Here is a 26,701-nt window from a genome sequence, read left to right as displayed (position 1 = left end):
TGGGAACTCAAGAACCAGATTGATATGATACTTCAAAAGGAATTTTTTTTTAAACTGGTGTGACTTTTGCTACTCTTCTATAATATGCATATCTTTGTTATTACAGGAAGATTTATTAATAATTTTTAAAATTGGTGTAGAATGAACTACCTATTATTCCACCACCCCAATTTTACTACTTGCATCTTTAATTGGTCCTTTCCACTTCTTGTCATGTGTATTTTACACTGTTTCATTCAACATGCACAAAGGCCAAAACAGTGGTACAACAGCGTTCACTCACAACTTCAGGGGCATATAAACAGCTAAGGGAGTTTCATGCTTCGCTTTTTTGGAAGATCTAAACTCCGCATGCATGAGAGCACGCTTCTCACAATGTCACCCAGAATTCAGTGGCCCTGTTTGCTTATGTAGCTGTTCTGGAACTTTGGCCTTCCCATGCTTCCACAAAGAATAATATTGAGTTCTTTGTCAAGTCTAATATGAAAACCCTTTAAAGTGATAAAAGTAAAATCTACAGGAATTTAAAGCAGTAGTTTTCAGCTGGTGTTCTCCGAAGCACCATAATTCTGAGGCAAGATCTCAGGGCATCCCCTTCCCCAGCAACATTGCAAAGGGGCCTCTCTTCCTCTCTCCTACAACCCAAGGACTCTGACCTACTCAGTCTTGTAGTTTGGCCATTTTCTTAATATGTTATTTAAAGAAAGATCATGGTGGCCAAAGAAAACATTTCAATATTTTCAATTTTGATAATGACTTATAGTATCAAAACTCCATTTATAGATATGTTCTAATTTCTTCAGGAAGGGGAAGTATAGGCTGGATTTCCATGTCTGGTGGCCTATTATTAGGACTAGAACTAGAGTATTTAAGGAAAATATAAAACTATAAATTTATAGACATGTATAAAATCCTGTTTATATCCCCCTTACTACCAAAGAGAAGATTAACATTATTTCACTGAGTCTGGGAAGATGAGTCACTGGGCTGAAGTCACACAGGGAATGATTGGGGAATTGAGGTGGGAGTACAGATGTCTTTGGCCTTCTTCCTCTCTTTGCTTTGATTCCCTTAAGTGCTCATCAGCTTCCAGGAAGTAATACAGCCATCATCTTCTGCCTAATTAGAGAGGGAGATGAGATGTCTCATGAAAAAAAAAATTGTTTTCATTTCTTGATTCTTCAAATCTTATTTCCTAAAGCTGGCTTTCAAGAAAGAAGGATGACAGACTGGAAGGGTGGGGAAGATGGGCTGAGGTCATGATTTTTCCTTGAGTGTGTAGATTTCAGCTCATTATGGCAATAGTATGTTGAGTATGGTCATGAGCATCCGTGTAAGCCTGGTGACATCAGGGAGACAGAACTAAACAAGAGCAGCTATTGCCTAACGAAGCCCCAGGCTGGTGTGGAGGACAATATAGGCAGACGGTTCAAAGACAAAATAAAATAAGGGGCTTAGAAGAGGCATGGTGCGGCCTGAGAATAGAGGGAGAAACTTCTAGTTTCAAGAAATGGATGACCTCAGGAGGAATTAGAGAAGTTTTCTTGCAAAGGTGGAATTTGGAATGGACTTAAAACAATGTGTATTTTTTTCCAAAGACCTAGAAGACCTGGGTTCATTCTCTGGATTGGGAAGGTCCCCTGCAGAAGGGAAAGGCTACCCACTCCAGCATTCTTGCCTGGGGAGTTCCATGGACAGAGGTGCCTGGTGGGCTACATACAGTCCATGGGGTCTCAAAGATTGGACACAACTGAGCGACTAACACCTTCACTTTCAGAAGACTTTTTCAAAGAGAATAGTTGAAATCCCTGAAGGAAGACTACAGAAGATAAGAGCTGAGTGGATGAGAATTTCAGGCATGCTTGTATTTAAATGGAGCTTGAGTAGGAGAGAGGCTACATTGAGGGAGAAGCAGGGCAACTTAATTGAGATTCGTGATGGCAGGGCTTGGGCCCCACCCGGTTTGATGACCCAGCCATCAGCTTGTGTTGAGCTAAGAGACCGAATGAGCCCAAGTGACACATGCTGGCCGTGTGAAGAAACAGAATAGAACAGGCCGGATAGCACAGCCAGAAGACATGGACTTTCAAGAAGGAGGGAATGAAAATAGATTCAGATTCTGAGAGTAGTCAAGAAGGCTTGAAAAGGGGATGATGAGTTGGGCAGTTAGCTGCCTAACAGATTCAGGATTTATTGCTTTAAATACAGAGGTTGGATTGCAGAGAGTTAAAAGGAGGAAGTCAGCAGTAAAGAGAGGAAGGCAGGCTGAACAGGGTGTAACAACAGCTTAAATGCATGTGGCACCTCTGCTTTGAGTGTTGAATATTCTTTTTGAAGTCAGTGATGGAATATAATTGAACTGGGTCAAATGGATATAATTAAGCTGGGTCAAAATTTAACACAAAATTAGACACATCTGTCCTTAGGTTTTCCAGTTGTATAGATCTGATTTAAATTTGTTTGACCTTTGTAGTGGGTTCTACAGTCTATGCTCGTATTTCTACACAGTCACTTACCGTCTTTTTATTGTTTTTTCATCCCATGACTATTTTCTTTCCATGAACAAAAATGTTATATTTTGATGAAGTGTGATTCATCATTTTCTTCCTTTTTCAGTAAGTGCGTTCTGTTTTCTTTAAGAAATCATGCCTATTCCATGGTCATAAACATATTCAACTACATTTCCCTAGGAACGCTTTAGAATTTTAAGCTTTACATTTAAGTCAATGATCAATCTTAGCAAGTTTTTGCATATGTTATGAAAGAGGTATTGGATTTATTTCTTTTTTCATGTGATACAAAATTATTCTAGCACAGGCAGCATTGCTCTAATGCCCTTATCATAAATTTGTTAACTATTTATAATATGTGTGGGGCTACTTAGGGACCTGTTATTCTCTCTCATTGCTTCTTGATCCATTTCACCAATTAATGCCAAAACATAGCAACTAATAAGTTATGAAGTCAGGAAAAGCAAGTGCTTCAACTTTGTTCTTTCTCAAGATGTTCTGACTATTCTAGCACCTTTATTTTTCTATATAATTTTATGTATCCTTCAAAACTAGCTTTTATGTCCACAAAAAATCTTGCTTGGATACTGATTATAATTATATAAATCAATAAATCAGTTTGGAGGTAACTGACTTCTAGGCAATATTAACTTGTCCTACCTATGCATATAGTCTTTCCGTTTGTTGAGATATTCTTTAATTTCACTCAGAAATATTTTATAATTTATAGAAATCTGGCATATCTTTTGTTAAATCTACCTTTAATCATGTCATATTTTGACCGTAACAGTTTTCTTACCCTTAGTATTTGCAGCACTATGTATTTCCCTATTTTGTCTGCCTTTCTTTATAGCGTGTTTCTTATAAACAATATGTAGTTGCCTCAAGCTTTTTCATCCAAGCTGAAAATATCAACCTTTTAATTGGTATGTCTAGTCCATTTACTTTTAATTATTGTATGTGCATTTAATTAATGTTTGTATTTGTGTATCTTGGTGTTGTTTCCATTCATTATTTTTCTCCTCTTTGTTTCTCAGTGTCTTTCTGTCTTTTAAGTAAACCAAATAACTTTTAGTACTCTTTTGTGTCCTTTCTGCTGACTTTTTCGTTGTGCTTCTTGGTCCTTACTTTAGAGATTATTATATACATCTTTAACTTACTGCCATCTGCCTTCAAAATGCATTGTTTACTTCATGAAGAATTTAAGAAACTTGTCACAGTAGACTTCCAGTCACCACCCTTCCACTCACTCTGTGCTATTGTTACATGTTTCACTTCTGTGTACATATGTTATAAACTCATTGCAATGTCTTCATTTTAAACTTTAAGCTCTCAAATAGTCTCTGTGTGTTTATATTTGTAATCTTAATAGATCTTTTATATTTATTGACATATTTTTCAGTGTTCTCCATTCCTTCTGACATAGCTAGGTCTCTTTGGTATTGTTTCACTTTAGCCTAAAGAACTTCTCTGTGGAAAAGATTTAGATGGCATCTTATGCTATGTCATGTGTGACCTATTCAGTATCTGACATAGACCTGGGCACGAAGCATAAGCTTAGGAACCTTGGCTTCTTCACTGATGCTAATTCAGTAACTATCTGCAGAGTGTCTTCTGTATCCTAGCTTCAGGCAGGACCAGCAAAAGCAGGGGTCGGGTCTTAGAGGAGCAGAGGGTCATGAGGGGGAATGACATAAGGTACATAAGTACAGGAACATTAGAAGAGCACAGACTCTTTTTCAAGGAGTATGTAACTATTGGGGAGATCAGATGCAAGCACAACGAAGAGACAGTAGTACAGGTAGCAGAGAAAAAATCTGTAACAGCTAGAACAAAGAGAAAGTGATGGACTAGCCAAAAGAAGTACAGGTTCTAGGCTGGGATGAAGATACGTTTCTTAGGCTATAGTAACCGAAAAGTGATTTTCTTATAAGAAAAATCCACCTTTATGAGCATAATAGGAATGCCAAAAACCATAATGGTGGTTGATGGGGTTAGTCAAGAGGGAAAATTCTAAAGCTCCCAAGCCATGGTACTTCCAGAAAGGCTCTGCGTATTTTGACTTGAAACAACTACAGTTGCCTACTCTTTAAAGCAAGGGTGTGGGTGCATGCCAGATTATGCAATCAGCTGGAATTTCTTTGGGGGATGCAGAATACTTCCTACTGCTACTGATCTCTTCGTTCATCTCCCGCTCTCTGGTACTCTCATATCTGCTGTGGTTGTGCATAGGAGGCTAGATAATCTTGGAAAGGGAAAGGAGGAAAATAAAAGATGTTTTTGGTCACTTTACAAATGAAACCAAAACAAACAAAAAGCAAAGGAACAGAACAGACCTGGGAAGCAACTTGTTTATGCCAAGGCAGGGATTCATTCAGAGATTCTTTCAGTTTCTGGCACTTTCGCTTTTTAAGTGCTTTTCAGCTGTCAACATCCTGTTTATGGTCCTACACGTCACAGACCCCCACAGGACCTTATAGGGAGGAGACGAGGCTCTTGTTAGCTCCCCTCCCTCTACCAAGAATTCATCTGAGACCAAGTGAGATTAATTGGCTTGCCCTGAGGTCTCATGTTTAGTGAGTGAAAACTTATGATAGGATCTGGTTCTTCAAAAATTACATCCCTGGAGCTCTCTCTTCCCCCCATGACATCACAGGGATGCCTCAGCATGTGAATGAAATAAACAAGCCTTCAAGTGTCTTAAACCTCCCTGCTTTTTGCAGTCCCTCATCTGACTGTCCCTTGGCAAAGGGCTCTGGCATAGGATGACTGATGTTCCTGTATAAATAAATATGTCAGTCCCGTCACGCTTACCTCTTCTGACAGACCTTTGCAATTTTAGATTGTTTTTTTGTAAGCAGTTAGTATCGTGCTATAAATCGTTTCCGTTTTTACATCCCCCAGTGTTCATATCAGGGCTTCCCTGCTGGCTCAGATGGTAAAGAATCTGCCTGCAATGCAGGAGGCCCAGGTTTGATCCCTGGGTCAGAAAAATCCCCTGGAGAAGGGAATGGCAACACACATCACATCAGTGTTCTTACCTGGAGAATCCCACGGACAGAGGAGCCTGGTGGGTTACAGTCCACGGGGTCTTAAAGCATTGACCTGACTGAAAGACTAACGCGCACACACACACACACACACACACACACATAATGTTATTATTAGATAGTTATTATGCTTCCTAGTTTATCCTGAAGGGGTGAAGGGTGAAATGAGGAAGTGGGTGGAGAAGAAGAGCTATAGATTTAATTTATGGTTTGGCAAACCCTTCCTGCTCTGCCTTTCTCTGGTGCTTATACAACAGCTGGTGGGTGCAGAGAAAGGGATGTATCCTACTGATGAAATGCCAGGGCTTCCTTCAAAGCCAAAGACATCTCCAAATAAATTGTCTTCCATTCACATTTTCTTCAGTTAATTTGTTTGATTCTCTGTCAGCTTTTCCACACAGTCTTGAATAGGTCTTTAGGGGTAGGTGTGTGTGTTCCCGGGGCTTGTGGAGACAGTGCATCCTTGGCTGATTTACAAAGATAAGAACTCTTTGATTTGACAGCCTTGCTCAGGGTTGAGCCCTGCCGCCTGTGCCCTGGGGTATGTTCACCGAAGATGTTCCTTTCTGACAAACAAAGCTGGTGGCCACCTTGCTTTGCATCGGCACAGGCACAGTGGAATGCCGAGAATTCTGCTCTCAGTAAATACCACAGTCCTTCAGCACGAAACCTCCCCCTGACCCCTGTGACTCTAAAATGCTGACAGTTAATATCCACTGTCACTGGGAAATTGAGTCAAAGGAGGATAAATAGGTCCCCTATAAACAAAATGAATACTGTTGAACTTTCTTAATTGATAAGATGGTGCTTTTTCCATTAAAAATTCTAGGCACTTGGAATTCAGCAAATTCTTGACAATAAATGTATGTATTCAAGGTCACAGGGCACATGATACATTTTCATTCTTTCCACAACAGCTAGAATAGGGGTTTAAATCACTGCCTGGAGAAAGGCCTGGAGAGGCTTGTTCCAGGGCTCCTAGAAGTGTTCGTTTCTGAAATTGCCTGTGTAAATCACAGGCACTTTTAACAGCTTCATTGTTAGACAGGAACAGTCCAGCTTTCTGTAACCATTCTGCTCAATTTCGATGAAATAACTGGTGATGATTAGGAATTTAGAATGTGATTCTTAGAAGAAACGTCACTAAATAATTCACTGGCTACAAGTGGAAACAGGGACCCATTTCCATCATCATCATCATTATTAGTGTGTGTATGTACCTTTGACTTAAGATCAATCTTTGTGTTAAAAATAGAAAAACAGAAGCCTTAATTCAGAGTTCCTGTTCACTCAGCAAATGCTCTAGGAGGTTGCTGATAGGTTAAATAGTAACCTTTCCAATCACGAATTCTTCTGGGTCTTTTTCAAGATGTCTCTCCTTGACATCTGAAGACACAATACATTTTAAAAGCATGGTGACCAACTGAATCTCAATTTGGAGAATGCCGAGAGTATAGACCCCAAAGTCTCTCAAGGGACTATTCCAGAAAGTGAAATAACAGCTTTAGAATTAGGAGAGCAACATTAATGCAGTTTTGCACTCATCCAATATCCTATTAATGTGTTAACCACACTGAGAAAACATTGAGGCCGTAGATAAATGATGGAGGATTTTAAAACACATTAACTAAAGTGTGAATAGTCAGTCTGATTGTAGGTAAATGCATATTATCTTCACGGTGATAGTGAGACATGCAACAGTGGTAAAGCCATTGCAGGAGACAAGACGGAGGAGAGGATATGGAGGTAGTAAGGTCTTTAATTTTTTCACCACTTCTCAACACTCACGTTCTCTGTCACATGATCAATTTCATCATTTGTCCATTGAGACAGACATGACACGTTTAGTAAGTTTCTCCTCAGGGCATATGAGAGCCCTGAGGACAAGCATCCAGGCCCTATCTTCAGATAGCTTGGTATTCAAAGACGAGCAGAAAAACCATCACAAAACAATGTGAATTGCTGTTCAGTTGCTAAGTTGTGTCTGATTCTTTGCGACTCCATGGACTGCAGCAAGCCAGGCCTCCGTGTCCTTCACCATCTTCCAGAATTTGCTCAAAGTCATGTCCACTGAGTCAGTGATGCTATCTAACCATCTCATCCTCTGTCCCCTCCTCTCCTTTTGCCTTCAATCTTTCCCATCATCAGGATCTTTGCATCAAATAGCCGAAGTATTGGTGCTTCAGCTTTAGTGTCGGTCCTTCCAATGAATATTTAGGTTTGATTTTTCTTTAGGATTAACTGATTTGATCTTCTTGCGGGCTCTCAAGAGTCTTCTCCACACCTCAATTTGAAAGCCTCAATTCTTTGACACTCAACCTGCTTTACGGTCCAACTCTCACATCCATACATGACTACTGGAAAAGTCATAGCTTTGACTATGTTTCAATCATTCAGCCCATTTTTCTACTGCCATTACTGTGTGCCAGGCACTGTGTTAGATCCTGGAGATACAGTGTCAAATGAGACAAATAAGGTCTGAGTCTTACAGTCTTGTGGATCAGATTCTCATTTATTAGTCCTATCTGTTCTTTCAGCTAGGGGATCAAAGTGGGGTGAATTATGAACTTAGGGATATGGGCCAAAACCACATGTCACTTAGGGTTACATGGTCCTTTTCTCATTTGAAAACCAAGACAGACAGATTAGGGCTTCTCCCAGCTGGCACTTTCTGTCTCGGAAGTTTATGCCACTTGTAATTTGAGTCCTCTAGACTCTTAGAGCACCCTGGCCCAGAAGCCAGGGACTGTGCAGTCAACACCTAGGGCTTAATTAATAGCTGGAAGAAAAGGTGATTCCGTTCCCTGACAGAGAAAAGCAGCAAAGCCTAGGACTTACAAATTAGCCTAACCAATTATGGAAGAAAGTGAGCCTGTAATTCAGGAGACGCGAGTTTGAATCTTGCTTTGGAAGATTCCCCTGGAGGAGGGCATGGCAGCCCACTCCAGGATTCTTGCCTGGAGAATCCTGTAGACAGAGGAGCCTGGCGGGCTACAGTCCATAGGGCTGCAAAGAGTGGGACATGACTGAAGGGATGAGCACGCATGCAGGTACCCTTTCATTAGTGAAGTCTGCTGGGAGAAGTCAGTCCCTTAGGACTTGGATTTTTGAAAACAGATTTTAGGAGATGACATCTGTCCTCTTCCTGTATTAGCAATGCCTTTGTTTTAGATGGAGATTAATTTCCTAACTAGCCTGGGCAAGAAACCTATTTTATAGGCATTGTGAGATAAATAAGACCCTATCTTTATCACCATGCAACTTCCACCCACCAGCCCTCACAAAATATTCCTGCAGGCAAGAACATACATTGGCTCCAGGAATGTAAACAAGTTGGAATTCATTGAGGAACTAAGTGGATGTCTCTGTGACTGTTAGAATTTGTTCTTCAGTATTTAAGTTTAAATGCATTACTTATTTTTGTGGATAAGTTTCATGGTTACGACCAAAGATGAACAGTACAGGAGTCCTTAAAATGAACTCTCTGCACTTCTTGAGCTCATGTTCAAAAAGGAACTCCATTGCTTTCTACATCATTGTGTTCTGCAAAGATACATCTATGCCACAGCTCTGAAGGATTAATTACAGAAAATCTTAAGTGTTTTTTAGAATGGGAATATAAGAGGGACTACTTTCCCATCCAGACTCAGATTCACAGACTTTCAGTCACAATAGCTTCTATTAAATATTAGAATTGGATCCCAAAAGGTAATGTTTATTCTTCCTATCACCCAGTGTACCACGTGACACATAGTATATGTGCAAAAAAAAAAAAAAAGTGATCTATACAAATAAAGGGGTGCCTACAATGATTCCATAGACTTTTTAGGTGGCTCAGTGGTAAAGAATCTGCCTGCACTGCAGGAGACATGAGCTTGATCTCTGGGTCAGGAAGATTGCCTGGAGAAGGAAATGGAAACCCACTCCAATATGCTTGCCTGGGAAATCAAATGGACAGAGGAGCCGGGTGGGCTACAGTCCACTGAGGTCTCAAAGAATCAGATACAACTGAGCGACGGCGCATGCACAATGATTCCAACAAGCTTTGTTAGATATGAGTGAAATATTTGTAACTATTTTGAACTGAGTAATGGCCAGATCTTCTGTTAGTTTTCATTTCTTAGCACCTTATTATGTTAAAGAGGAAATACCATGCCTGCAGGAGTCACATAGGATTGTCTAGCGGGTAGAATTGAATGCCGAGCCTCTTCCCAGGCTGTTTATAAACACAAGCCTCTGTGTCTCTTGGTTTCCTGTCTGCCTAGATGCCCAGCCCACAGAAGGAGAGAGGGAAGTATGGAACCAGATCAGCGCCGTGCTCCAGGATTCCGAGAGCATCCTCGCAGACCTGCAGGCGTACAAGGGCGCAGGGCCAGAGATCCGAGATGTATGCCAATAATAACACTAAGCTGACAACGCCCTTGGTGGAGAAGGGAAACCCACACACGCACACACACAGCAAGATTAAGTAATAGCCCTAGTTTTTCCTAGCATACCAGGAAGAACAAGGAGGGTAATGTGTCCTTAAAAATGTATGAATGGTCCCTTTTATTCGAGTCCACTGATCTGAGCACATAGTGCTGTGCACCATGTAAAATGCAAGCCATTCTCCCCTCTGACATACGTTTGAAATTGTGGGACTCACATTTAAACAATAATTTGTCAATATGTTGCTTCGTATAAGAGAAACATACATATGAAATCTGTGAACGGTAGTTGAAATATGAGTCATGAGGTCTGGGTGTATGTGAACTTTCCAACATTTTGTAATGATTTTTGGCAGGTTTCATGACTATCACAATCAAGAGACATAAACAACCTCCCTTAAGGAGCCTGCTCGTCTGTCATCCTGAAATGACGTGTAAGATCAAAATAATAAGTGCAGGAAAATGAAAACAGTGACCAAAACAAACAAACAAAAAAATTGGCAGTGTGGCTTTTGAGAGTTTGTCATGCCTTCAAGGCAAGAAACTTCACACTCCTTTTGTTTGAAATAATTAGTTTTGTGGAAGTATCGGCACACACACACACATTGCCATCACCATTTTCTGGAAAAAAAAAAAAAAAGACATAGCAACAACAATAAAATGCCGCTAGCATCATAATCCTCAAACTGCTGAAACCCTGGCAAAACAGCATTTCAAAGAAAGTAGCAGCCTATTAAGAGGTTATTTTTCTACTTAAGTGTCACCATTTAATTTAGGTAATTTAGGTACCATCTCAGACTGTCAGGAATGTAATACATATTATAGAGAAAGGAAAACATCTACAGAATCTGTACTTCATAATGAGCACTAGCTCTACTTTAGGAGAATCAAATGATCATGGAGGAGATCTGAATTGCTTCCAATTAGACATGCATTTTTTTTTTTTGCACTGAAGATACGAGAAGCGAGTCAAATGACATGGTGTCTAATTGTTGAGCCATTTGCCTTATGTCCAAGTGCTAAAATCACCATCCAAATTGAGCATCTTGGACAACACTTCCATGAACTGATTGAGGCAGTACACAATAGCAAAAAACAGCAGGGATTTTTAAAAAAAAATTCAAATTCTTTCTCAATCTTAAGTCATTTTGATGTGGAGCCTACCGCTTCTTTTTAAGCAGACAATTCCATCATGTTTTGGCAGGCCATCCAAAATCCCAATGACATTCAGCTTCAGGAAAAAGCTTGGAATGCAGTGTGTCCTTTGGTCGTGAGGCTGAAGAGATTTTATGAGTTTTCCATCAGGCTAGGTGAGTATGTATGTATGATTTTCAGGTCCCTCTTGTGAAACTTTGTGATGGTGTTTGAAAGTAGCAGGAAAAGCTCGGAGATTGGAAACTGCCCCACATCCACTCTTGTGCGTCATCAGAGGCCACTCAGATACAAAAACAGCGGTCATGTCCATTTCTGACAACATGCCTCAGAGTTTCTTCCCCTGCATTTATTGGCATGTTTCGAGTGTCTTTACTAATGGGTCTCCCTTTGGTTTTGTTCTCAGCTAAGTTCTATTCTTGACAGTATTACCCTGTCTGATCACATTTCCAAAGGACAGAGAAGTTGGAAAATCCATGTTACCTGCTAACCCAAAAAGAAGTTGGTTGGCTGGAATCATGTGTTAAATTTATTTGGTTGGCCAGAAAAAGTTAATTCGGATTTTCCAGATGATAGCACAGAAAAACCCAGACGAGCTTTTTGGCCAACTCAATAATATAGCAAAATACGAGAAAGACAAATATAATGTTCTGTTCTTAAGCTTAAAAAAAGAACAAAAAACACAACCCTGTGCAGGTATAGGATGGCTTTGCAGAGGTCAGAGTAAAATCAAGTCTGGTTGACAGTAGGCTCCATGTGACCACCGATATGATATAACCCCTCCCCCAACAGTAAAGCTATCTGAGGTTTCACTGGTTAAAACGTATGAAATGTCTAGAATGAGGAAGGGGGTTTTATTGTTGTTCAGTCGCTCAGTCATGTCTGAGTCTCTGTGACCGCATGGACTGCAGCACACAAGGCTTCCCTGTCCTTCACTGTCTCCTGCAGTTTGCTCAAACTCGTGTCCATTGAGTTGGTGATGCCATTCACCTATCTCATCCTCTGTTGTCCCCTTCTCCTCCTGCCTTCAACCTTTCCCAGTATCAGGGTCTTTTCCAAAGAGTCGGCTCTTTGCATCAGGTGGCCAAAGTATTGGAACTTCAGCTTCAGCATCAGTCCTTCCAATGAGTATTCAGGGTTGATTTCCTTTAGGAAGTGTTTGGTTATGTTTATTCTACTTCTGCCATAAGTGAGTGCCACATTTTAAGAATTAAACAGAGAAAGTGAAGTACCCTGAGGGAATAATAGCTATGATGTTGAGAGAACTTGAAACTGAGACTCCAAGGGAATAGTTCAATGAACTGAACCAGTTTTTCAAGAAGAGCTCCTGAAGACTCTCAGGTTGAAGAGGAATTGACTTCTCAGTTTCCTCAAAGTTTGTGTCTAGACCCCTTGAACTGAAATGATAAGGAGCCAAGTGTCAGCTCCGCAGATGGAAAAAGATCCACCAAGGTCAAGTGGGCTGCCTCAGAAGACAGTTTGTTTCTGTAGATAGAAAATGCTAGTAGATGTCGTCAGAAAGAGACTGTAAAAGGCCTCTAGGGATGATAAAGTCAGCACCAGCGAACCCTTGTAAAGAGCCAGATAATAAACATTTTAGGCTTGTGGGCTATCCTATCGTTGTTACAGCCACTCAGCCCTGCCATTGTGGCACAGAATGAAAATATTAATGAAGCATGGCTGTGTTTTAATAAAACTTTATTTGCAAAAAAAAAGTGACTGTGGACCAGATTTAGCCTGTGGACCATAGTTTGCTTACCTCTTCTCTAGAGGATTGATAAAATGACTTGATGCCAAGAAAAATATAATGAAGAAAAAGCAGGAAGGAAGGTTTAGAAACAGACAAGTGAGAGTAATGAGACTGTTTTCAGGATAGTAAGGGAGGTAGATATGGCAGCAGGTTTGTAGAAAAATATTCCTGCGATTTGCTGAGAGTGTCATTGCAGAGAAGGGCTGGTGTGGACTAGAAGTCTCTCCCTGCAAAGCAAGCAATTTAACCCATGCATTCAGGTCCGCCTCATCTCATCCTGGGTCATAGATGGCTGTCCATGCACATGATCCTATTTGTGGTTTTCTACAGTGTTAGGATTTGGGACAACAGAACATGGGAGTGTCCAGCTGAGCTTTGGGACCACGGGTCAGTTCTGCAGTAGAGGCAGCCTTCTCAGGCATGGACGGCAGGGGGGTTCCTTTTCCTCCTTATCCACATACATCACATTTCACACTGTTCGGGGGGTGGGGGGAGGTGGAGAGGAAAGGCTCACACAGGTTATCTCTGAAAATGTCAACTGGGGCTGCAAATTGGGCTTTTTGAAAAATCTCTGTGGTCCACCTCAAATATGTATGTATCCCTTTGACTTTTAGAAAAAGCTCTTCAGAGTTTATTGGAATCTCTGACCTGTCCACCCTACACACCAACCCAGCACCTGGAGCGGGAGCAGGCCCTGGCCAAGGAATTTGCGGAGATTCTGCATTTCACCCTTCGATTTGATGAGCTGAAGGTTAGGCCATGTGTGCTTGGACAATTTAACAGATTCATACTGAGCACCTGCATGTCCAGGTGCTTTGCAGGGCTGTGGGGTAGGGAAAAAAGATGAGGGAAGTAGCTCCTTTCCTCAAGAGATGTGTGATGTGGTAAGAATTCACACTCCTTGTGGTCAAAGTGATTTACGATGGTGGTTTGTATGTGGAAATTCAAAATCTGCCAAATGCAACCAGAGAAAACATCTCAAGTGTCTGTTCCTCTTTGGAAGCAGGTATGCTTTCCCTAAAATCTAGCCTAGGGTAAAAATAGGGCGTATTCTTAAATAATGAAGCTCTGAGTCTATTTTTAACCCAAAGTTGTTTTGACTCTTGGGTAACAAAGAGAAGTCCTGGTATCTGTGCAAAATATAGTGCCTGGACTTCGGGTGCGTAACCCCCTTCTGATGCTGAGAAATGACCTTCTTTCCTCTTTTCTGAACTTCAGATGAGGAACCCAGCTATTCAGAATGACTTCAGCTACTACAGAAGGACCATCAGTCGCAATCGCATCAACAACATGCATGTGAGTCCCTGGATCTCCTGGGTCGACAGCCCCAGGTTCCAGATCTCTTTTAATTTCTGCATCAGGAGGGGCACAGGGAGAAGACAGAGCCTTTGTGATTCATTTTCCAGAAGACACAATTTGAAATGTTGACCATCTGTTTATCAATCGCATCTTCTCATCTTCTTTTCATCAGCTAGACATTGAGAATGAAGTCAACAATGAGATGGCCAATCGAATGTCCCTGTTCTATGCAGAAGCCACGCCGATGCTGAAAACCCTCAGCAATGCCACCATGCACTTTGTCTCTGAAGTAAGTGATATTGAGCAACAAAGTGCCTTCTGCCCAGTTGCCCATAAAAGCTGCTAACAGGCTAACACCCTTTGTGTCTCCCATTTAGAACAAAACCCTGCCAATAGAGAACACCACAGACTGCCTCAGTACAATGACAAGCGTTTGTAAAGTCATGCTGGAAACTCCGTAAGTTAAATCAGAGGTGTATGCATGTCAAGAATTCACGTATCTCTAACAATGATGATGGTGGTGATGACAGCTTCTAACATTTGGGTTAGCACGTCAACATTTCCTTATATATTACCTGAATTAATTTCATAAAGAACTCTGGCAATAGGTATAGTTATCTCCATCTTAAAGCTAAGGAAGACAAGGCTGAAATTGGTTAACTGACATCTCTCCAAAGATCGCATGGCTTGTTAGATGGCAGAATCAAAACTTGAATCAAAGATGCAGGAGAAGTGGTATGCACATCAAATGGTGGATTGAGTTAAATGGGTATTGTTATAAGTATACTGGAGAAAAGATTTGAGAGACTATTTAAAACCAAGAGTAGAAGTGGTAAGACTATTGTGAAAATGATAGTGAAAACCTCTCTCTCAGGCATGTGGCAGTTTCTTTGTACTTAAATTAGTTGCTAGACTTAAAAAATGCTTGAGTTGTTGAGGTGAGGCAGTATGGTAATGAGGAAATCTTCACTCCAGCATCAGGTTTCCCCTTATTCTGTTTATTTTGTAGCCCCTTCTGTGCCCACTGACAAGTGGTCTGACCTTGGTTTCCTCACCTGATGAGATCCCCATAATGTCATCTTCAAGGCAGAAAGTTTGGGAGTGCCAAAGGCGTCAAGAGTGCCTTCTAAAATGTGATGCTCTGTTCAAATGTGAGATGGCATCCCTTTCAGATATTTCATTTGTATTTAAGTTAATATTTATTCCAAGATGGAAATAGTAATCATCATCATTGTGGAGCCAAGTCAGAATGAAGTTGATGTTAAGAAAGCCTCTAGAATTGACCTGAATTATCTGAATCATCAATGACCCTATCAAAGTAAGGGAACAGAATTCAAGCTCCACAAATACTCTCAACCCAATGAATGGTATGTAATCTCTTTTAGGTATCTTTGCCAATCTAATTCAATCTGCAGCCTGTATCTTAACAAAGGAAGTTACCCTGACTGGCGACGCAGTAGCTGCTCTATAGAAATGAGCTTGATTCGTTTTCTCCATAATGAAGCCATTATTCTCTATAATCTAGGGCAGCCAGAGAGACCTGCTATAAAATATTCATGATTGATGGGTGGGGGAGTTACGTACGTGATGAGCTGGCTCGCTGAGGGCAGAAGAGAAGAGAATTTACTGCCCTCCAATTTACCTTGTTTTCACATTGGTTGGATAGATTCAAGGAGAATTATCATCGGCAGTTTCTTTAAGAGCTTATTAACCTGGTTCTTGCAGGTCTAGGATTGTTCTCAAGAGAGGACTGGAGGAGGCTAAACTAGCGAGTTGTGGAGCCAAAAACAAACGGACTCTGTCACAGAAGTAACACCTCTGCCCTTTCTCCTCTCTTCCAGGGAATACAGGAGTAGGTTTACCAGTGAAGAAACGCTGATGTTCTGCATGAGGGTCATGGTGGGGGTCATCATCCTCTACGACCACGTGCACCCCGTGGGAGCTTTCTGCAAGACATCCAAGATCGATGTAAGATCAGTTATGATAGGTGATTTCCCAAGGGGCTCGTGAATGTCGCCAAACAGACCTTGCTTCTCTCTCTCCCTCCCCTCCATCCACCCCCCACCAACTGCCCATGAGTGAGCTCTCCCTGTTGCAAATCCATCAGGGCATCTCTCCTCATAGCAAAAAGTCCAGTCCTGTTCACAGGCATACAACAAACACATCCAGCCTCAAAGGCACAGAAGGAGAGGTGGAGACGCTGATCCCTTCAGCCTGCAGAGGGCCTGAGAGGTGAACAGTCACTTAGCTGCTAGCTGCCCCTTCAGTTTATCCATGTGCCATATACATATTTATTTGTATGTATGTGTCTCAATGTGAAAAGCATTAGGAGATAACTGGATTACAAGACACCATGGTCAAATCCCAAACAACGTTCCAACTTCCTGTCCCATTGCCCGGCAGAGAGCACTACCTGATTCTCATGCCTTTTCTGGTCCTTGGACTATGCTTGAGCCCTGCCCAGAGGGCCCACCCTCTTCTCTGGTAGGGGGATTCCTTTAAGACACTCCTCACATGTCCCCTCATGTGGAGCTCGTCTCCCGCATTATGCACGGAGCAGAGCCTTGCTTCTCCTCTGGCCCCAGAGCGCCCGCCATTTAGGATTTTCTGACTCCCTCACAGACTCTGGGGCTTCCCTGGTGGCTCCGCAATAAAGCATCTGCCTGCAGTGCAGGAGACACACGTTGATCTCTGGGAAGGGAAGATCCCCTGGAGAAGGAAATGGCAACCCATTCCAGTATTCTTGCGTGGGAAATCCCATGGGCAGAGGAGCCTGGCGGGCTGTAGCCCATGGGGTCACAAAGAGTTGGACATGACTTGGCGACTAAACAACAAACACAGATTCTGAGTTTGTTGACAAGAGCAGAGACCAGGATCTATACACCTGATGCCCACTCCATTGCCTAACAGTGTCTTTGGTCTATAGAGCATAGTGCTCCTAAAATTTTTGCTGAGTGAATGAATAGGATTGGAAAACAAATGATGGTGGTGTGCAAGTGATTTCCTATTGATTTTGAGATAAAGACACTCCTCTCAGCCCAGTGTTTGCCTGCAGCAGCACCCAGCAGTGTATCCCTGTATTAATTTAAAACCCTTTAAGTACAGAATAGGACCTTTTGGTACTAATTTATTCTGACACAGCTAAGTAAGGGCATGCATAATCTAGGCTCATTCATGCATAGACAGCAGCATCTTTGATGCTCTGGTTCTGTGCAGACAGAAGGTCCAGACGCCCACAGGGGCCGTGAGTCTGAAGAGTGTAAGAAAACTTATCAGTTCATAATGCAATTCAGTTTACTCATTTTGAGGTTCTGGCTTCCTAGCATAGCTAGCCAAAGTTCTCCATAGAGTCTTCCTTATTTTTAATATAATTCTTTTTATTTCTCAAGAAAATAAATATTTATATAAAAATTTGGGGAAAATAAAGGAAATTAGTATACAGAAAATTAAACACGTCTGTGGTAACCTCACCATGACGTCATGTATCATCACTATGTCACATATGTTTGTCCCTTCATTTTACATAGATGTTTGGGTGTCTGTGTGTATGTATTAATACTTAACAGATTAGCACCCTGCTATAATTGTTATTTAAAAACATTTAATTTGCATAACATTATATTACAGAGTTTTTTCCATACCAATAAATATTTTACTGTATTCTTCATGAGGCTTTACCATTTTTATGCTATAGATTGAGCATAAATAGCTCTATTAATAACCCATGAATATCATTTGAATATGGATTGAATTTATTACCTAGTACTCATAGGACGTTCTCATTTACCACAGCCATTTGTTAACTTGTCAGAGAGTCAATAATTAAAAATACACTGCATACCATTATGTCTTGTAGCCTTAACCTTTAAAAAAAGCTCGTCCTTGCTTGTCATTCACTGACTCTTTCTGTGGAGGCTGTAAACATTATATGATGTTAGTTCTAACCCTCCCCGTTCCTGATGAAGTCTGTCTGTTCATGTCGGTCTCACTAAGAACGGCTTGCTTGTATTGAAGCTCATCCATGTCTCTAAGAAAGTTTCAGGTTTATAGAGCACAGTATGTAGACTATATAGTGGGCCATTCTCTGATGACATAAAGGCTCTCCTTCCAGATACCAGTCTGCTTCGAAGTCAGCAGTTACAGGCATGGGGTTTATAAACCCTCAGGGTATCAGCATCAACTATGAAGAAGCAGATAATGAACTAGATTCTGTCCCTTACAGAGAATGTGCCCTTACAGAGAACGTGTTCTGGAGTCCAAAATAGAAGTGCTGATCTCTAGACACGCAGATGAGGGAGAAATTCCTTCTGTAGAGAGGCAGAGAAACAGGGCGATGTTTCAGGTGGATCTGGGGAATCTTACCAAGTGGACGGAGAGAAGGAAGAGTACTCCGGGCAGAGGATTCATCCCAGCAGTCATGGCGGCCCAGAGGGATGTTCATCAGTGAGAGAACAGATCCTGTTCGTGGGTGTGAGGGATGCAGGCTGGAGTGAGGTGGCATTTTCAACTGATTTGCTTAAAACTACATGGAGCGATCCAATAGGGAATCACTCTTTAAACCCAGTCCCCAGCTCACACCTCACCCAGAATCCCAGACCCCCACCTCCTCTGGACACCTGAGCTATGGCCGGCCTCAGATCAAAGGTTCTCACTTTCACACAGACCTGCTTTTCCTCTTGGGCTCCTGTCTCAGGTATTTCACCTCCTTTCAACTCGAGGTCAAAGCCAAACCTGGGGTTTTTCCGCAGAACCTAGGACCAGTCTTCGCTCTTTACCTTCACACCTCCTCAGCCACCGAGTCCTGTGGCCTGGACCTCAGCACATCCGTTCATCTCGCCCTGACCCTCTGTGCCTACGGCCGCTCTCACACGCTCACTCACACCCTCCCTCACACCGTCACCCACACCCTCACTCTCAGGGGCTCCCACTGGCCCTCCCATCTCCAGCTCTGCTTCCTCAGATCCCTTTCAGTATTAACCACATTATTAGACTGTTGAATACCTATCAAGGGTATTTTCCACAGGTCAAGGCCTCAAGTCCTGAACATGTTGTTAAACGCACATTGAATCTGATCTCGAATGCATCTCTGTGTTTTGTTATTCACATCCCAGGCTTTTATCAGCCTGAGCTCGAACTAGAAGTTCCCGTAGAGAATCCACCACACTTCTGCCTCTTTTCTAATCTGTGTCCCCACTTCTCCCTGGGCACTTTTTACAAGACCACATATCAAAGGATGACAAGGAGCTGTTTGTCTCTCTTCTCCCACTGGGCTCTGAGCTCTCTTGGGAGAGGGACTGAATCTCTTCATCCTGTGCTTGCCCCCATCCTGCACCTGTGACAGGCATCTCTGATTGACCACGACATTCTTTTGGGATGGGGCTAAACATACCCGCAAATGATTCTCAGCCCTGTGCTTCTGGCTGCCCCCATCAATCCAATAAGCTTTATCAAGTCTTTGGGAAAAAGCTTTCAACCTACAAAAACATTTTCTAAGTGACCATTGTAAGAGAGGTCCTTAGTATTGTTTACCCAGTCAGTACATGAATATCTGTGAGTTTAAAATGACTGTATTCTTTCCAGAATTTTTATTCTTTGCCAAAAAAAATTCCTGTATATGAGTAATATAATGTGATCTATTAAGATGTAGATTTAGCTTTCATGTATTTCCCAAATGATGAATAAATTACATTGCAAGGACTCAAAAAGCTAAGAAATTTACCCAGGTTTATGAAGATGCTAAATAAAGAAGATGGATGAAACCCAGGCATTCTGCCTCCATGTGCTTCATATTCCTAACTGTTGTCCTTTACTGGCCCTCCCCTGGCCTAGGGAGGGAGACAAATTAACCTGAGCACTAAAATCTCTAATGTTCTCTGAGAAATGCCAGTGTACTATCAGGGATACAAATATGTGGTGGTTACTTTTACCTGGTGAAGGTAATGAGATCAGAAGAGGCTTCCTGGTGTTGGTGAGCTCCAGCTGAGTCCTAAAAATTTTTTAAAGAGATTACCAGTCAAACAACTAAAGGAGAAAATGCATTCTGGGCAGAAGAGTGGTGTAAAATGATCAGGTTTGCAGTTCATCTGGTCAGCCTCCCCTGAGCACAGACTAGAGAAGCTCTGCTCTTGGCTCTGGTGTCCAAGACAAGAAAATCAATCTCAAGTTTGTCCCCAAACGCCAGACACAGAAGATATTCTATTGTGGTATAATATGAAAACTGACACAGAAGCTTCTAGAAACCCACCAAGCTCTGCTCTTGGCTCTGGTGTCCAAGACAAGAAAATCAATCTCAAGTTTGTCCCCAAACGCCAGACACAGAAGATATTCTATTGTGGTATAATATGAAAACTGACACAGAAGCTTCTAGAAACCCACAGAAGCAACTCACTGGCCTGATGGGAGAGGAAGGTTTATTGGTCATTTCAATGTATGGTTTCTATGAACACAAACAATGTGGTATTATTACAGGCAGATATTGTTATGGACAGATACTATGATGGGCAGAATTGCTAAGCTATTAACCAAATCTTGTACTTTCTCTTCCTAGATGAAAGGCTGCATAAAGGTTTTGAAGGAACAGGCCCCAGACAGTGTGGAGGGGCTACTGAATGCCCTCAGGTGAGCTTCAGCCCTGTGGGGTAGCAACCCTTCAGATCCACTGCTAATTTAGATGCTGCTAGGGTCCAAGGGCTAAAAACACCAAGCTTAACCTCTTACGTCTGTTAACACATGTTGAGGTCAGCCCCATTTTTATCATCCCCTTTTCACAGATGGAAGAAACTGAAATTTAGAGAAGTCAACTCACTTGGCAAAAGTTCTCACAACAGATGGCTGAGCCAAGATTAAACCCTGGTCTGGGTGACCCTGCAGATCAAAGACCAGATCCTGGCCACACTGCTTTGTGGTTGGTGGGGACTTGTCAGGAGAAGAAGCCTCCTGGGTCTCACTTCCCCCTCCACCCCTGCTCCCCAGACCTGGCTGCATATGAAAATTAGGTGGGTAGCTTTTGCCAACACTGATGCTTGGGTCCAACCCAGACCAGATGAATTTTAATCGCTAGGATAGGGGCTCAGGCATCCATTTTAGGTTTGTGGGTTTGTTCTGAAGGTCCCTGCATGAGACATCTGGGCGGTTGCCAACACTGAGAACCCTGCTCCCCTCTCTGGATGCCCTTGTATCTGGCCAGTGCTCCTGACAGCTCCTCACTGCTCCCGAGCCATGCTGAAGCACATGCTCTTCCCAAGGACTCGTGCACTTAATCCACTGCAGGGGCAGGATTCTCATTTGTTTAGCTGTGACACATCTATATAGTTTGTTGCATCGTGCCGATTGGATTGCCATCTGGAAAAGCTTATGGCCCCTGCTGTCTTACTCTTTGTTGATTTCCCTCTGTTCCCCTCAATACCATTCATGTAGTGAAAGTTCAATAAGTGAAATGGAGCAATGATACTCTATGATGTACAACATGTATGTTTCATGCTCTCATTTAATCATCACAAGTCAGAATGGTAAGATCTATTATCCCCATCTAATAAAGGAAGAAACTCAGATGCACATGACATGAATAAATTAGACACTAAGGCTGATCCTTTTTGTGCAGCTGCTAAGTCACCATTCTTCAGAACAGATGTAGCATTAACCTAAGAGTCTTTCAAATTCTGTGGGTAAACCAAGGTTTTTCTCCATTGGTTCCCATTTCATAGAAAGCAGACTTTCCACACTCACTAAGAAAACTTTTGGCTTCTGATTTTTTTTTTTTAAGATTTTTTCAATGCTGACCATTTTAAGTCTTTGTTAAATTCATGACAGTATTGCTTCAGTTTTATGTTTTGGTTTTTTGGCCACGAGCTGTGTGGGAATCTTGGCTCCCCGACCAGGGATTGAACCTGCGCCTCTTGAATTGAAAGGTTAACCACTGGACCATCAGGGAAGTCCAGTGTCATTCAGTTAAGCAAGGCTTGGAGACCAGGACACTGTGGCAGACTGCAAGTTCCATTGGGTTCTTGGCATTTTGTGTCTCCTCTAGGCACTGTGATGAAGTCAGAGGGTACAGACTTCTGAGGCAGCCAGACCTGAATCCACATCAGAAACCACAAATTGCTCATAAATCATGCATTGTTGTATTTGTCATCTGGAATGGGTCATTTAACATCTGTAAATCTCAGTTTGCTCATCTGTAAAATGGAAGTAATAACCTGTCCTGCAAAGAGTTAGTGTGAGTGTGAGTGAAATAAAAACTCCCACAGACTGCTTAGAACACGGTCAAGATTTTATTACATGTTAATTCTCCTTTCCTTCCTTTTCATGACCAGTAAATGTGAGGATACACTTTACACCACTTCTCTTTCCTATATGGGTCTGCCTTAGTGCCTCCTTGCGGTGGTAATGAGGATAAGCACTCTCACAAACTGAGGAAACAGCAACTAGAGAGTTGGAGAATGTTGTCATGGTGACTGGGTGGTAAAGAATCCTCCTGCCAGTGCAGGAGATGTGGGTTCGATCCCTGGTGGAGGAAATGGCAACCCATACCAGTATCCTTGCCTGTGGAATCCCATAGACAGCGGAGCCTGTGAGCTATAGTCCATAGCGTGGCAAAAGAGTCACACACGACTTAGCAACCAAACAAAAACAGTGTTGCTATATGCAAACCAACCTTGTACAATCGGTGACTCAGGAGGTGTGCCCTAGGTGGCCAAGAGCCTGCACTCAAGCACGTGAAATCTGTCTCCCTGGAAAACAAGATTGCTTGTATCTCCTTCATGTAATTATTTGATTAGGTAGAAGATCTATTTGTTTAATAACCAAAATATAAACTTCTTTGGAAGGAAGGATCGAATATTAAATCTGAGACTAAGCTGGGCACTGAAGTGTGGCTCTTTGTGTAAAGAACGGATTCCAAGTGTGATTTCTAAATATCAGCTGTGCCTCCCAAGCCAAAGATGAGCTGACAACTCTGATCAAAGCTTTCTCAGAGCACACTGTTTGCACACTGTGACTGCTGTCATTCTCTCTCCATCCAGGTTCACTACAAAGCACTTGAATGATGAATCGACTTCCAAACAGATTCGAGCGATGCTTCAGTAAAGCCTTGCTCAGTGAAGAGGATCTTTGAACTGACCTCAGAAGATGTATATGTTTACATAATTTAATACAGATTGATGTTAATACTTGTGTATTTACATAACTGTTTCCTTCTTGTCACTGAAATATATGGACCTTAATTTGTATCCTGACTGACTCAACCCAGAGATCATAAATTGACTGGAGAGCCTTACCTTCAATGTCTAAAACAAAAACCCCTTCTCCAAAAGGCAGAATTTGGAGACGTTGATCTTTGCTTCTGGAGTTCCTTATACCTGTAACAATCAGAACTTCCCAGCAGTTTGTGGTCAGGTTTTAATTCTAGATGTGTGATCTCTCTGGGAAGTATAGTTAGAGAAACATGAAGAGTTTGGTTTCCTGGGTCAGCCCAGCTACAAGAAACACAACCGTTATACTGAGAGAGAGCGAGGGGGAATCCCAGAAAAGAAAATGCCAGCGGAGATACAAACCCCAGTGTCTGGAATTCAGCACACCCCCCCTTTCCTCAGAAGGCACAGCACCCACGCGACTTTTCTGTTTGCACCTATTTTATTTATCAGCGTTCTCTCTTCCTATTTTGATTTAGACCCTGTAACATTCCCTTTCCATTTTTCAAGAGGAAAAAAATCAGCGTGTTTGCATCAGTTTGTGGAGGAGAACGGAGAATAGAAAGATGTGCTCTTGTGGCTGGGCTGGTGACTCGTGGAAGTGGGGACAGGTGGGGAAGAGGGGCATCCAAGCAACAATGACAGTCATCTCCCTGCTTCAACCCTCTGTCTCCAGGATCAGGAAGTGGGGCTCTGGCTAAAATTGTGGGTGACGTTGCTAATATTCCAGTTGTCTGTGGAGTGCTGGGCACACAACTCCTCCTAATAGGAGCCATGGCCTCTGGGGATCATTCATGTGGCAGCAGAGATCTAGCTAGAACTTAACTAGTTATCAGAAAGCTTGGGGAATTTAGAGGGGAGATTTTTATTTTCTGATTATCTGATATTTAAAAGACAGCTCCTCCAGGACCTAACTGTCAGCTTGTTACAATGTATAAGCTCTGGCCTGAGTACTGGGATTAAATCCTAGACTTGTTGATTCAGAGTGAACTTGGAAAATTCACTTAAATTCTCTGTGTCTCACTTTCCCCATCTATAAAATGGGCAAATAAAATAGATAACATCCAATACTCCTATAAGACCATGAGCCAATAAGAAGACTGACTCTCGCATCCTTCCTTTGTAAATAGAACCTGGTAAGCATCAGCCCCCCTTGCCTTGATGATTAACGATATGACAAGGGTTATTCTGTCTGCAGATCAGAGTTTAGAGTGGAATCTTGGAAATCTTCTATTCTGGTCTCCAGTGAGGATGAAGTCAAACAGCATCACCCCTGTGTAGGACTAGAACCCAGGATGCCTCATTCCTGATTCCACGTCCTTTTCTTTTCACCACGTGGCCTATGCATACATACTATAGGGTGATATTGGACACTTTTAAATAAACCTTCAACCTGGCCTGTACAATTGCTTGCCTACTTCTGATGGAAGCAGAGAGTTGCCCAGGGAATGATAATTCCAGAAGTTGGGTTTGGGTATATCAGGGTTTGATGACATTGTCTCAAGGAATGAGCTGTCACACCCATTACTTTCTGGATTTTGGTAGCCAGGTGGCAGTCCCTTGAGTCCTCTAAGAATAGGAGAGACATACTTAGGTTTTATTTTTAACAAATCCATTCAGTGGCAGAATGGATTCCCTGGTCTATATCTAAATGGCGGTCAGTCAAGAAAGAGAGGAAAAGCCCTTTTCCTTGGAGCTTTTCAAGCTGAACAAGTACAGCTGGTTGGATGAGGGTTCTGTCACAATAACAGAAATGCACTAAATGGCTTTCAAAGACCTTTCCAAACCTAGGGATTCTAAAAACCCTAGAAGAAGCCAGAAGCTGGGATAACACTGGGTGAACAAATTCATTAGATACTCAGCTTCTTATACTTGGAAGCCACATGTTGTCTTTGGGCAACAACTAGAAATGTAGAAGTACTCAATATTTATTGTCATGGGGTCTATTTTCCACCCATATCAGAGAAAGGACTTGCAGAGTATATGGTTGAGCACATTTATAATTTTTAATTCGACTTTCTCACAAGTGGGACTAAACATATGGGGGGAGGAGCTGGCGGCCTGCCCCAGTTTAGCCAGGCCGCCTTGTTTCAAAGCCAAGATTCACCAGTACATGGATTCTCAAAAGCCCAGGGCCTGAACTATTGCCTCTGGTTAGCAGCAGGACAGGTTAACTGAATGTCTGTGATCACTAACAGGTGGTGGCCTTGGGTCCACTCCAGAGCTGTAGTGGGAGACAGATTCCTTTAACAGACTGTCCTTCAGGTGTCCTTGAACAATCACATTTTTGTGTGCTGCATGCACGTGTGTCCAGGACCCACGAGCTGCTCAGGGGAAAGTGCTAGCCACGGTATCCATGTCAATGTTAGTTATATTTCATATTTGAGGTCTCATAGTTTTCAAATGAAAGTGTACTCCATTACTCAGATATTTATTTTGGGGCAAGTGACAAGGTGAAAATTACATTCCTTAGATGCACTGCTACTTTGGCATTATAATTGTGTTCTCGGAAACATTTTATGTGCCACTAGGCATTAGTTTAAAAAGAAAGTGACAATGTTTTGAATTGTGGTGACCCATTGGAGCTGGAGTTTTAATTAAGAACCAGAAAGAAACTCCTGGATACTATCCTTTAACTATTAGTTAATATCATGCTTCATCGGTGTTTGCTCCTAGTCATCACCATTGTATCAAGATATTAATGGTAAACTGAGGTTTTTAATACATCATCACATTTAAGTAACAATAATTTCATGCTTTTTCAAAAGAAAAATGAAGCTTACTCAGTCTTGGGATCTAACTGTGCAGTAGACATCAGAGACTTCTCATTCAATCTTGTATCCCAGACAGCTACAAATTTTTGTAGATGTTAATAATAAACATTGGAATTTTGTCTTAAAGAAACAAAAACTTTGGAACCCAGTTTTCCCACTACATCTGTAAAGGCTGTTGCATACACAAAGCTGTTTAAAAATTGTCATATGTTGTTTGCTGAAGTCATTGTAATTTTTTTGCCTGCTTTGCCTCTTTTTGTACAGAAGTTTTGAGTGTGAAATGAAAATTAAAGTTTGGTACATATATTTAAAAATACACTTCTTTCATATGATGTTCAAGGTTGAGTGGGTAATAAGCACACAGTCATAAATACTTGCTGTGCTAAGTGTTAGTCGCTCAGTTGTGGCTGACTCTTTGCAACCCATGGACTATAGACCACCAGGTTCCTCTGTCCATGGAATTCTCCAGGCAAGAATACTGGAGTGGGTAGCATTCCCTTCTCCAGGGGCAAACCCAGGTCTCCTGCATTGCAGGTAGATTCTTTACCATA

General features: G+C 41.9%; 1 protein-coding gene across 13 annotated transcripts in view; it reads left to right on the top strand.

Annotated features, from left to right (window-relative positions):
• CYRIA (CYFIP related Rac1 interactor A) overlaps positions 1-26,464 on the top strand; it is a 102,817-nt gene extending 76,353 nt beyond the window's left edge. For 5 of the 13 annotated variants that reach the window (XM_069580226.1, XM_069580229.1, XM_069580227.1 and 2 more), the window contains exons 4-12: positions 9,826-9,947; positions 11,192-11,297; positions 13,504-13,640; positions 14,108-14,185; positions 14,361-14,477; positions 14,566-14,645; positions 16,030-16,156; positions 20,736-20,806; positions 23,209-26,464. In XM_069580226.1, the coding sequence (XP_069436327.1) occupies positions 9,826-9,947; positions 11,192-11,297; positions 13,504-13,640; positions 14,108-14,185; positions 14,361-14,477; positions 14,566-14,645; positions 16,030-16,156; positions 20,736-20,806; positions 23,209-23,272 (902 nt within the window). In that variant the 3' untranslated portion in view covers positions 23,273-26,464. Of the gene's footprint in view, positions 1-9,825; positions 9,948-10,343; positions 10,422-11,191; positions 11,298-13,503; positions 13,641-14,107; positions 14,186-14,360; positions 14,478-14,565; positions 14,646-16,029; positions 16,157-20,735; positions 20,807-20,958 lie in introns of all 13 variants that reach the window. The other 8 variants (XM_069580220.1, XM_069580221.1, XM_069580224.1 and 5 more) reach the window with 2 other exon arrangements.
• The last annotated feature ends 237 nt before the right edge of the window (positions 26,465-26,701 follow it).

This window comes from Ovis canadensis, chromosome 3 (assembly GCF_042477335.2).
Source record: "Ovis canadensis isolate MfBH-ARS-UI-01 breed Bighorn chromosome 3, ARS-UI_OviCan_v2, whole genome shotgun sequence".
Lineage (NCBI taxonomy): Eukaryota > Metazoa > Chordata > Mammalia > Artiodactyla > Bovidae > Ovis > Ovis canadensis.
The sequence above is the reverse complement of the archived record's forward strand: the minus strand, read 5'-3'. Positions and strand labels throughout refer to the sequence as shown.